We start from the raw sequence: 12,379 nt of genomic DNA on the forward strand, positions 1-12,379 counted from the left end.
ATATATATTTTTCCATCCTTTGATTTTTAATATATTTATGTCTTTGTTTCTAAGGTGTGTCTCTTGTACTCAGCATATTGATGGGTCTTGTTTTTTTATCCATTCTGTCACTCTCTGTCTCTTTATGGGTGCATTTAAGCCATTTACATTCAGTGTGATTATTGATAGGTGTGAGTTTATTGCTGTCATTTTTTAGTGCTTTTTCTCATGTGATGCTGATGTTTTCTTTGTTCTTCTTACTCTCCTGTGCTGAATTACTTTTGTTTGTGGATTTTTTTTTCCATTTCTTTTGCTTTTGTAGATTTTGTGTTTACTGAGACTTTATGTTTTTCTTCTTTTGATGAGTAGGTTTGTTAACTTTCTTTGTGGTTACCTTGAAATTTATCCGTATCTTCCTAAGTTTGAACCAGTCTTTTATTGCTTGATATTGCCTTGACTTCCTCTCCACTTACAAGTTCTATAGCTACACTGTTTATTCCCTCTTTTATTGTTCTGATGTTGTTGTCATTTATAGATTGACCTCTCTGGTTCCCTGTGGTAAATTTTTTAGCTTTGTTTTGTCCTTGAGATTTCATTACCTAGGTTGATATCAGGCTGATGTGGTCTTGCATCCTAGATTCAGACTGTTATCTGGTGTTGTTGGTTTTCTAAACAAAGGACTCCCTCCAATAATTCTTATAAGTTTGGTTTGCTTTTTACAAATTCCCTTAATTTCTGTTTATCTGGAAATGTCCTAATTTTGCCATCATATTTGAGCAAGAGTTTTGCAGGGTATATTCTTGTTTGGCAATTTTTTTTCTTTCATAGTTTTATATACGTCATCCCATTGCCTTCTTCCCTGTATGGTTTCTGCCGAGTAATCAGACTTTAGTTTTATTGTTTCCACTTTGTATGTGACTTCTCATTTTTCTTGAAGTGCTCTCAGGATTCTTTCTTTGATTTTGGTTTTAGTGAGTGTGATTATGATATGTCTTTTTTTTTTTTCCTTTGGGGGGTCTATCCTATATGGGGTTCATTGAGCTTCTCAGATAGTCAGCTTTTCATCTTTCATGATGTTAGGGAAGTTTTCTGTCATTAAATCTTCAATGATCCTCTCTGTGTTTTTCATTTTTTCCCTCTGTTCTGGAACTCCAATCACTCACTAATTTTTGCTTTTGATTGTATCCCACATTGTTCTTAGGGTTTCTTCATTTTTCTTCATTCTTTTCTCTGATTTTTCCTCAAACAAAGTGGTATACAAGGGTTTGTCTTCAATTTCACTGATCCCATCTTCCATTGTTTCAAATTTGCTCCTAAAACCTTCTATGGCACTGTGCATTTCTGAAATCTTATTCATCTTCTGCATTTCTAATTGCTGTTTTTGTATGATTTCTGCTTGTTTGATTATTTTGACATTTTGTTCCTGTATTATTTTCTTGAATTCTTTCATTGTTTTGTCTGTCTTTTCCATGATTTTGTCTTTTTTCCTCATTTTTGCCTGAGTTTTCCTTCATCTCTCGGAGAGCCCTGAATATTGGAGTTTTGAATTCCCTATCAGGTAGTTCCAGTACCTTTTCTTCTATGTGAAGATCATCTGGTATTTTATTTTGGATGCTTTCTGGAGCCATCCTATCCTGTTTTTTAATATGTTTTGATATTGTCTGCTGTCTTCGGGACATTCAGGAATTATTTTCTCCATTTATTGATTGTAGTTTTGTTTTGTTCTGCTTTTTTTTTTTTTTTTTAATTTGGTTATGTCTGGGAAGGTGGGCTAGGCATTCTTTGTTGTTTGTTCATCTGTGGGCATGATACTTCTCACCACCTTGTCCAGGTGGGCAGGGCTGGTCACTCAGCTATGGTGCAGCAGGGCAGGTCCAGCAGAGAGGGAGAGAGGGGGATGGGTCATTAGTGGCACGTATTGGGGCCAACAGGGCAGGGCCAGAGACTGTGCAGGGTGGGGTCCAGTGGTCTGCACCTGTGCCACTGAGGCATGTGGCACTCAGTGTGTATGGCAGTTAGGCAGGAGAGAAGTGGGAGGATGTGATGTGTGGAGCTAAGTGGGTGTGGGTAAGAAGAGAGAGAAACAGAGGCCAAAAACAACAACAAAAAATGCCCCAAGGGAGCCCATTAGCATAGCGGTGTGGACTGGGGAAGCCATGTGCCAATGGCTCCCCAGCCAAGCAGTGTGGTACAACCTGTCACAAATAGTGGGGACAGCACACGCTGCCAGGTGGTAGGGGGAAAGGAAAGTAGAGAGAGACAAGAAACCGAGAAAGAAAAAAAAAATGTCCTGGGGGAGCCCACTGGCATGGTGGTGCAGACTAGTAAATCTGTGTTCCTGCAGCTCCCCGGCTGAGCAGTTTTGCACAGTCCATCAGAAAGCTGCAGAGACAGCATACTTGGCCAGTTGGTTGGGAGAAAGGAGAGGAAGGTAGAGAGAGACAAGAAACCAAGAGAGAGGGGAAAAAAACCATGCTCTTAGGGTGCCTACCAGCATGGGGAAGCTGAGTGTCAGCCAAGTGGTGTGGCACAGCCCGACAAAAAGCAGCAGAGATGGCACCTGGAGAAAAGAAAGGAAGGAAGTTAGAAAGAGTCAAGAAACTGAGAAGAAAAAAAAACGTCCCAAGGGAGCTCACTGGCGTGGCAGTGCAGACAGAAGAAGCAGCTGCCCAGCCAAGTGGAGCAGCACAGCCCATCAAAAAGCAGTGGAGATGGTACACGGTGCCAGCTAGATGGCAGAAAGGAAAGGAAGGAGGTAAGAGAGAGACAAAACAAAAAGAAGCAAAACAACAACAACAACAAAAAAAATGGCACTGAAGGAACCAGCTGGTGGGGGGTAGGGTGAATCCAAGGGCAAGAAGCTGGTGTCTCACTTGAAAGCGGTGGAGGCCAAGCAGAGGTAAGAAGGGTGGGGAGTGGGAAAGTGTACATTCCTGGTTATCGGGTGCTCTGTCTCCTGCTGGGAGCTCCATGAAGTTGCCTTCCCATACTCCCTGTCCACTGCTCTTGGTAGCTGAGGGGCCCAAAATGGCTATCCCATGCCAGCTGGCAGGGGACCGCCTCCCTGCAGCTCTCCTTGTTCTCTGTTTTCTGTCAGACTTCTACTCCATTTGGTGCTTGGATGAGTTCTTTGTTACCTCATTTGCTGCTTAGGGTTCCAGGATTGACAATTGTAACTGTTTTACTTAGTTTTTAGGGTCTTTACTGTAGAGGGACGGTGTGGTGCTTCTGCCTATAGCGCCATGTTGGCTCTGCCCCAACTTCCTGACTTTTTAATAAGCGTAAGTTATGGAGCTGGGAACACATGTGTAAATGCATGAGGTTGGGATCATCCTCACTAATTCTGTGAATAGTAGAGAAGGATCCATGCTCCTCCCCGATCCCCTGGACCCAGGCTTTCTCCCCACTACTTGGTGATTTGGACAGGGGTGTCCAAGGCAGGCATATTGGCATAGACCTACTTTACATAGGTTCTTAGAGGTGATGTTGCAGGATGCTTCCAAGCTTTAAAACCAGAAGCCAGATAGATTTTCATTTTGGAGTTAAGTTTTATGAAAAATGTGCTCTCAGCTTATTTCCTGGGTACCTGGTGAGCTCTCTACTGGGTGGAGGGCTTCCAAGAGGCATTTTTGGCACAGTACACACATCTGGCAGTCACCCAAGCTCTTTTACTACCAGCTGTTCCTCTACGGGCATATCACTTAACCATGATCAGCTTTAGTTGCCTCCTGAGTTTGAACTAGATCAGTGATTCTCAAACCTTGGTGTGACTGGGAATGTTTATTTAAAAATAAAGATTCATGAGCCCCAGGTCCATAGATTTTGACTCAGCCGGTCTAGGGAAGTGTTTGGAAATCTTTATCTTTAACGATCACCCCACTGTGAACCAACCATACTTGGAGAAACACTGAACTAATTGATTTCAAAGATCCCTTCCAGCACTGATGTCCTAACTTTCTGTAAATTTGTCCTTTTGTGAGTGACCGATCTTGGGCAGCCTGGCACTCCTTCAATGCCCACCTGCCCTATGGTAATTATAGTACCAACTACAGAGAGAGCATGTCAGCATCTGTGTCTGGCAGCCTGCGGAAGGCTGTAGAGTTGATTGGATTGCTGTTCCTTCACTGGAGGAAACACTAATATCCTTGTTTCTGATGTCCAGGTGACAGGCGGAGTCTGGAATTTCAGCCGCTTTTGCTGTGATGTTTTTGTCACCCTGGACGTCATGATGTGTACAGCGAGCATCCTGAACCTCTGTGCCATCAGCATTGACAGGTAGGGTTGGCATTCCCCTTCTAGCCTTAGGAGAGAAGAGGCCCACATGGGGGCAGGAGGAATCTGGCCTGGGGAAGTTGCTCTCACTGTATGTGAGGCACAGGGTGCATTTGAGAGCACTGGGGTCATGGTCAGGCAGAACTTGCCACTGCCTTCCTTCTGGGACATTTTCTTTCCTCTCCTTTTCTTTTAAACTATGGTTTATGGTGTGAGTGAGGATAAACCCCTGTGATCAGAAAGAAATAATTATCCTATAAATTTTCCTAGCCTTTCTTCTCTCCTGCTCCCTGAAGTGGATTCTGATTTTGTTTTTCCATCCTTCTTTGGGGCTTCTGTGATTTCTAATTGGGAGAAAAGGGAGAAGGGGAAAAGGACAAAAGCATGAGCAGACATGAATTGGGGAGGAATTTTTCCTGTTGTTGTTGGGGTTTCTTTTTTGGAAGTGGGGCAGAGAAGAGAGCGAGAGAGAGAGAGAGAGAGAGAGAAAGAGAGAGAGGCAAGGGAGGATTTGCAAAGAGAGAGAAGGGAAAGAAGTGAATGGGGGAGAAAGACAATTTCAGAAAGTATGACTGTGATCTATATATTTTCTTCACAGAGTTAAGGAAAGCAAGCGAGGTTTTTAAATTCGTTTTTGGTTGCTGGAGTGGATTTCTCTGATTTTGACCCCACTCCATCCACCTAAGAGTACCTGAATTCACTGCCCTTGTTCTAGACTCTCTTTGCTGGTCAGTAGCCTCCAACTTTCCTTCTCTAAGTCCTCACCCACCCCCCTCCCCTCCCATCTCTTCTCTTTCTTCACTGTTTCTCCCAGTAATACCATCCACCCACTCCATAGCTCCAACTCAAAACCAAGCCAAACCTGTTTCTGTCCAGCCGATTCTGACCCATAGTGACCCTATAGGACAGAGTAGAACTGCTCCACAGGGTTTCCAAGGCTGTAAATCTTTACAGAAGTAGACATCTTTCTCCTGCAGAGCAGCTGGTCATTCAAACCAACAACCTTGGCCTTTCTGTTAGTAGCCGAGCACTTAACCACTGTGCCACTAGGGCTCCTATAGCTCCAACAGGTGATCTTATATAAGATCTTCCATTTATTGAGAACTTAACCACATTCCAGGCATTGTGCTGAAGCTTTGATGCACAGTAATTCATTTAATTTTCAAAATAACTCCTATTATCTTTATTAAGATAATATTACTTATAATAATAACTATTATTATCTTTATTTCCAGTCTTTTAGAAAAATTGAGGAATTTGCACTAAGTCACACAGCTAGTATGGGCAGTGCCAGGATTTGAACCCATTACTATCTGACACCAAGTTAGTACTCAGAAATTTTGTGCTAAGACTCCCCAAACCTCTAGCCACACTTCTAACTTCTCCCCTGAATTCCCATCACACTACTACCCATTGGTAGATACCCCATTGGTCCCTACAACTCAAAATGTCTAAAACCAAGTACTTCAAGGCTTTCCTCTTGACTTGATGATCTCTCATTGACACCACACTTCTCCTGGAATCTTGGGTTTTGTTTGACTCCTCTCTCTTTCTCATCCCCCATATCCAACAGTCTATGCTTATAGACTCCACTTTTGCTGTTTTTTTCAAAACCATCCCTACTTTTCGATTCTTAATGGCCCTGCTTATCTTAGGCTCATGTGACCTCTCATCTGGACTTCTGCCACAGTCTCCTGATTGGTCCTTCACACCACTCTCAGAATTAATCCCTCAAAAGTAAAGTTCTAATGTCTATGGCCCTACTCAGAACCCTTCATTGTCTTCTTGGCCTGAGGAATAAAAGTTAAAGTTACCTCCACAGCCTGGTATTCAAAGTTTTTCACAATATGGCCTCAATCAATCTCATCTCTTTCTAGATTACTCTATAACCTTCTTGTGTCCAAACGTCTACTAAACTGCTTCTTTTCCATGAGGCCCATCCAGATTCCTCCAATTGATTCAGCTTCCTCTGAACTCTCCTAATGCTGTCTCTGTAACTATGTCCTGGCCTCTCCAACTTGTCTTTTGCTAGAGATCCTAGTGCAAGCCCTCCTCACTTCCCTGTGTTTGTCGTTCACATGGCCCAGTGTTGTGCCCTCTGCATGGACACCCCTAAACTTCCTTTCATGTACTAAAATGGGAATTTTGAACAATAACCAAAGAATAGGAGCCCTGGTGGAGTAATTGTTAAATGCTCAGCTGCTAACCCAAAAGCTGGCAGTTCAAACCCACCCAGCAGCTCCACAGGAGAAAGACCTGGTGATCTGCTCCCGTAAAGATTGCAGCTTAGAAAACCCTTTGGGGCAGTCCTACTCTGTCAAATGGGGTTGCTATGAGTCAGAACCGACTTGACAGCACCCAAAAACAACCACCAAAGAATGGACACAGTCCTATGGTGGTACGGCAGACCAGCCAGCCAACTGGAAGGTCTTCGACTTACATTCCTTGATTTGCTGTCCAACTAAGAAGGAAAATTAAAGAACATGTCCATAATGTTGGAAATAATACCATTAAAGAGTGTGTTTAAAAATAAAGGGATATGGCTGCATGACTCTGTAAATATACTGACTTTACTGTAAATATACTAAATATGGCTACATAACTTTGTAAATATACTAAGGCATACAATTCAATGGTACTTGTATAGTCTAAATGGGTGAATTGTGTGGTATGTGAATTATATTTCAATAAAGCTGTTAAAAAGTAAAGGGATAGTGAGAGATTTATAATATTTTCAGTTCTCTGGAAACAGAACTCCTTTTATAGCCTCTAAGTCTTTTGTATGATTTCTGGACATTTAACCAAAAAAAAAACCAAACCCATTTCCATCAAGTTGATTCCAATTCATAGAGACCCTATAGGGCAGAGTAGAACTGCCCCACAGGGTTTCCAAGGAGTGGCTGGTGGATTCGAACTGCCGACCTTTTTGGTAAGCAGCCTGAGCTCTTAACTACTGCGCCATCAGGGATCCTCTGGACATTTAATACATGTATTTTGTTTTGTTTTGTTTTTTTGAATACATTATTTGCCAAAGTAGTGGACAGTATCTGGTTTATTTTATCATTATCTCCACCACCCCAAACACATATACTCAACCTAGCTTCTTATTACCTGTCAATCTCCCTGATGTGTCTATTAGAGAGCCTTGAGCAAAGAATGTCAAACCGAATTCAGTGGTCACTTCTTGAGGTCAGCCAGTGTTCATACATCTTCAGGAAGGACATGAGAGACGGGGAGAAAGTTAGCCTTGGGAGGAAGGAGAGAAGAGCTGTATTATAGAGAGCTTCTAGGACAGGCATTGGGCAGCCCCCTCCCAACTCTCTGAGTTCCTCACCCTGTTCCCCACCCTCTTGAGTGTGTGCTTGTACACTCCACGCACACATATTCACACACACAGGGTATGATGGCTGAAGCTGTGCAGGTTGTGCCCTGCCCAAGGATGAGGGAATGGAAATCCAGCCAGTGCCTCATCTGCCAATCCTGGAGTCAGCCTAGAGAGGGTGATCTTTCCCAATTTGCCAGCCAGGAGGGGGGCACTTTTTTCTAAAGTACACAAGAGCACCCTTTTCCTGGCAACAGTCATGTTAACACATGCCTCCACTTTCACCACTTAAGATAAAACTAACAAGAGTAAACCTTAAATTGACTTCTGTCCCTATTAGGAAACTCCCAGAATGCATAGCACTCACCTACCTGAAACCTGGAAGGACAAGCCATGCCTTAGATCCCAGCGGAAGAGGCTCCATTGGCTTGTATTTCTATATAAGCCAATTCTCACCAAGCCTCAGAACAGAGCTCCATCCCATGCTGGGAATGAAAATAACCCTTGGAAAACTTTCTCCATCATCCTTCACAGCAGTTTACAATACACAGCATTAAATTCTGTTCATGTGATGCCAACTATCTGGTCAATTCATTCAAAATGCAGTCATTCACGTAAACCTTTGGTCTTCACACAATGCCAGTCACCAGTCTGACAAACCTGACCAAATGGATTCAGAATTTTTTGGTCATGAATCCCTGGTTTGTAGTAACAGGGTGGTAAGGACTGTAGGAAAGAAAGGGAAATGATAAAAGGTCTTTTGAAAACAAGTAATACTACTGTCATTAGATTCTTAGGAATAGCTCTGGGTGCAAGGATTAATGCCGCATTTTCTTTTTTAAAAGGCAGAGTGGGAAGTCCTCATGAGCAGGAGCCCCCACCCCCTCAGCGCCTTGCCTCCGCAACGGGCCAGCCCCCTCCCTGTGCATCCTGGGTCAGATGTCCCTCAGGGAGAGGGCTGAGAATGTGTCAGAGCAGAAGGACATGATCCGAGCAGTGAGAACCAGCGTTCTCCTCGAGGAGCCTGGAAATAATGCAACCAAATTCATTCGCCAGGGAGTTCTTTAAGTGGCTTTCAAACGGCACCCATCACACAGGCAAGCCTCCGCGTCTTTGCAGTGAGCACAATAGGTACCAGATGAGTCACAGGCACCTTGGATTTTTAGTTTGCATCTAAATAAGCACTTTATATTTGCAAAAGGCTTTCCAATCATTTGCAAAAAACTTTCTCCTTCAACAACTCCACAAGGGGAGTCCACAGAACTAAAGAGCTATTGAGCCCCCTGTCTGACCAAATAAAAGGTGGTGAAATGTGGCCACACAGAGCTCTGGGGCTCATTAAACCCAGGCAGGGAGTTCAAGTCAGGCCCTCCCGCCCAGGCCAGCAGCTTTCCTCCATCACTGCCGGCTTCTAAGGAGGCACCCTCATCCAATCCCCCAACGCCACCCACCACCCTCATCCTGGGACAGGCGGAGGTTACGCTCTGCAAGGGTGCTGAGATCTTCAGTACAGTGACAAGCCACAAGGACCCCAGTCACAGACATGAGAGTCAGAGAAACTGCCAAATCACCGTGATTCTACATTTTGAATTGTGTTTCTTGATAAACACTGGTACAGGTTTCAGTAAGGACAGTCAGGAGGTCTTCATTGACCCAACAAGTCTTACTATTTACTAAATGCTAATAGAAAAAGGTAAGAGTGGAAAATATGCAGGTCTTTTGTGCTGTTTGATTATTTTTTGTGAAAAGTTCCCTAAAAGACATTTTCCAAGATTGTCCTAGCTATTATTTTTATACCTTAGGGTCCAGTTGATGTGTCCTTGTGAGTCCTTGTGAGTCCATCTCCAACCAAGTCACATTCAAGGACAGGGAATAATGGCTCCAGTGTTATTTCCCAAACCAGGCGCCAAGGAAGAGGCTTCTGGCCATGCGGACAGCCCATCTCCGTAGGTGCCATTTCCTTGTAGTTTGGAGTAAACTAGACACATTTCCTATGTCTTCAATGCCCTGACTACCTCCAGGCTAACCCTAACTTTCATGACTCTAGAAACAACAATAAAAAAAGCTACCGTTTATCTGAGGTTGTTAGTGATTCATTGGTAAACTCTCACCTTCCATTGGAGACCCAGGCTGGATTCCTGGAGGTGCACCTCATACACAGCCACCATTCACCTGTCAGTGGAGGCTTGTGTGTTGCTAAATGATTAAAAAAAAAAAAAACTCACTGACACGCAGTCGATTCCGACTCATAGCAACCCTATATGACAGAGCAGAACTGCCCCATGGGGTTTCCAAGGCCGTAAATCTTCATGCAAGCAGACTGCCACATCTTTCTCCCACAAAGTGCCTGCTGGGTTTGAATGCCGACCTTTCTGTTAGCAGCTGAGCTTTAACCACTGTGCCACCAGGGCTCGGTGCTAATGATAAGGGATATAGAATCAAAACAGAGACATCTGACCTATCTGTAAAGTGACTGAACTAACCCTAAGAGTTCAATGTAGTCTTTCATCTAGATTTCATACTTGCTGCCTAGCAGCTCCACGTGACCTTTCCCCAAGAGTCTACCTTTGCAGCCTAGGAACCAACCCATTATTGTTAAAGAAATGAGTTTCTTTGCGGTTAGGCTAAAGAATGTGACTACTTCATGGCAACTTTTTTGTTGTTGTTGTTGCCATTTTAACCCTTTATTATTATTTTTTGTGTGTGTGCTTTAGGTGAGATTTTACAGAGCAAATCAGTTTCCCATTTGATAGTTTGTACATAAAGTGTTCCATGACATTGGATTCATTCCCCACAACATGTCAGCACTCTCCCCATTTCCGTCCTAGGTTCCCCGTTTCTTTTTGTCCTGATTTTCTATCCCTTCCTGCCTTCTCATCTTTGCTTTGGGGCAAATGTTGCCCTTTTGATCTCATATAATTGTTGTTCTAAGGAGCACGTTCCTCTGCGGTGTTATTGTCTATTTTATGGGCCTGTCTATGGTTTGGAAACTCTGGTGGTGTAGCGGTTAAGAGTTCAGCTGCTAACCAAAAGCTCAGCAGTTCAAATCCACCAGGTGCTCCTTGGAAACCCTATGGGGCAGTTCTAGTCTGTCCTATAGGGCCGTTATGAGTCGGAAATGACTCGATGGCAACAGGTTTGGCTTTTTTTTTTTTTCCTTTTCGGTCTATGGTTTGGCTGAAAGGTAGTCTCCAGGAATGGCTTCTGTTCCAGTTCAGAAAGGTGTCTTAGGGCCACAGTCTTGGAGTTCCTCCAGTCTCTGTCAGACCAATAAATCTGGTCTTTTTTACAAATTTGATTTTTTGTTCTACAATTTTTCTCCCACCCTGTCCAGTACCCTCTGTTATGATCCTAGTTAGAGTGGTTGGTATCATGGAAGCTTTTGATCTCTGTCTCCTCTGGTTTTCTGACATACTAGGCAAAGTAATCCATCATGGCAACTCTTTGTTTCCACTCTCCTCCGGAGATCTAATGCTCTGAGTAAAGTAATTGGTAATCAACCTTTCCTGAAAATATCCATCACGTCATTGCTTTGTAACCAACATGACCCCCCCCCCTTGACCCCATGTCTTTCAATTATGTCTTTTAGCCAATCAGTGTATTCATGTAACCAATAATGCTAAAGATTATGCTTTATTTTATCCCGCCTTTGACTGACCTTACTTACTGTAAACCAATGAGAATACTGTCATTTTATTTTCCCCCTTCAGCACTATAATTACTTGTGATTTGCATTTTCCCCTGAGATCTGTGAGCTTCAGCCTGAGGCTGCATGATCCCCCATTACAACGTTACCTCGGCTTCAATAAATCTTTTTGATTTTTACTTCAACGGAGTTAGAGAATCTTTTCTCCAGGACACTATGATGCTGAACAGGTTTTGGCAGAGCTTCCAGATTAAGATGAGCTAGGAAGAAAAACCTGACAATCTACTTCCTAAACTCAACCAGTGAAAACCCCATGGATCACAACCGTGCAAGACAGGGCAGCATTTCCTTCTGTTGTGTATGAGGTCACCATGAGTCTGGGGCTAAGTCCACAACAACTGTTTAGCATGTACTATGTGCCAAGCACTAAGAGTTTTTCATTCATTATTGCTAACCCGCACAACAACCCTACAAGAGAGGTGCAGTATCCCCATTTTACAAATAAAGATTCTGAGGCTAGAAAGTTAGGTCACTTGCCAAGATCACAGAGCTAGTAGGTGCAGAGTGAGAACTGGTCAGCCTCTTTCTACTATAACATACTGCCTTTTGCAGAGATGCTGAGGTGGGAGGTCACAGTCTGGGCCCCTGAGCTCTGGAGCCAGATGGCCTGCCTTCAATTCTTGCTTTACCATTTAATAGCAGTGTGACCTTGTTTTTGTTGTTAGGTGCCATTGAGTCAGTTCTGAGTCACAGGGATCCTATGCACAGCAGAACGAGATGTGACCTTGGGCAAGTTAATTAACCTCTCTGGGCCTCAGTTATCTATTAAGTGGAGATTAATAGAGACTACCTCAAAGGGTTATTATGAGGATCAAATGAATTAATATTTGTAAAGCACTTTGAACAGTTCCTGGCACATAAAAAGTGCTATATATTTGTTTGATAAATAAATTTAATGCTCCCCAGTAATCAGGAAGGAGGGGCGGACATCCATAAACCCGCTGATACGAGTAATCACAGATCTCTTGGGCTAGCATCATCATCATCATCATAATAATAGTGTTCTTCGAATGTTTACTATGTGCTAAAAACTTTGCAGAAAGAATCTCATTCAATCTCTGGTAGGAATTATTATCCCTATTATACAGAGAAGCAGCCTT

General features: G+C 43.2%; 1 protein-coding gene across 2 annotated transcripts in view; it reads left to right on the forward strand.

Moving 5' to 3' along the window:
- The window catches only part of DRD3 (dopamine receptor D3), a 65,703-nt gene that overhangs the window by 30,341 nt on the left and 22,983 nt on the right, over positions 1-12,379 (forward strand). For both annotated transcript variants that reach the window (XM_004373669.3, XM_023728855.1), the window contains one exon: positions 4,142-4,254. In XM_004373669.3, the coding sequence (XP_004373726.1) occupies positions 4,142-4,254 (113 nt within the window). The remainder of the gene's footprint in view (positions 1-4,141; positions 4,255-12,379) is intronic.

This window comes from Trichechus manatus, unplaced genomic scaffold (assembly GCF_000243295.1).
Source record: "Trichechus manatus latirostris isolate Lorelei unplaced genomic scaffold, TriManLat1.0 scaffold00026, whole genome shotgun sequence".
Classification (NCBI taxonomy): Eukaryota; Metazoa; Chordata; class Mammalia; order Sirenia; family Trichechidae; genus Trichechus; species Trichechus manatus.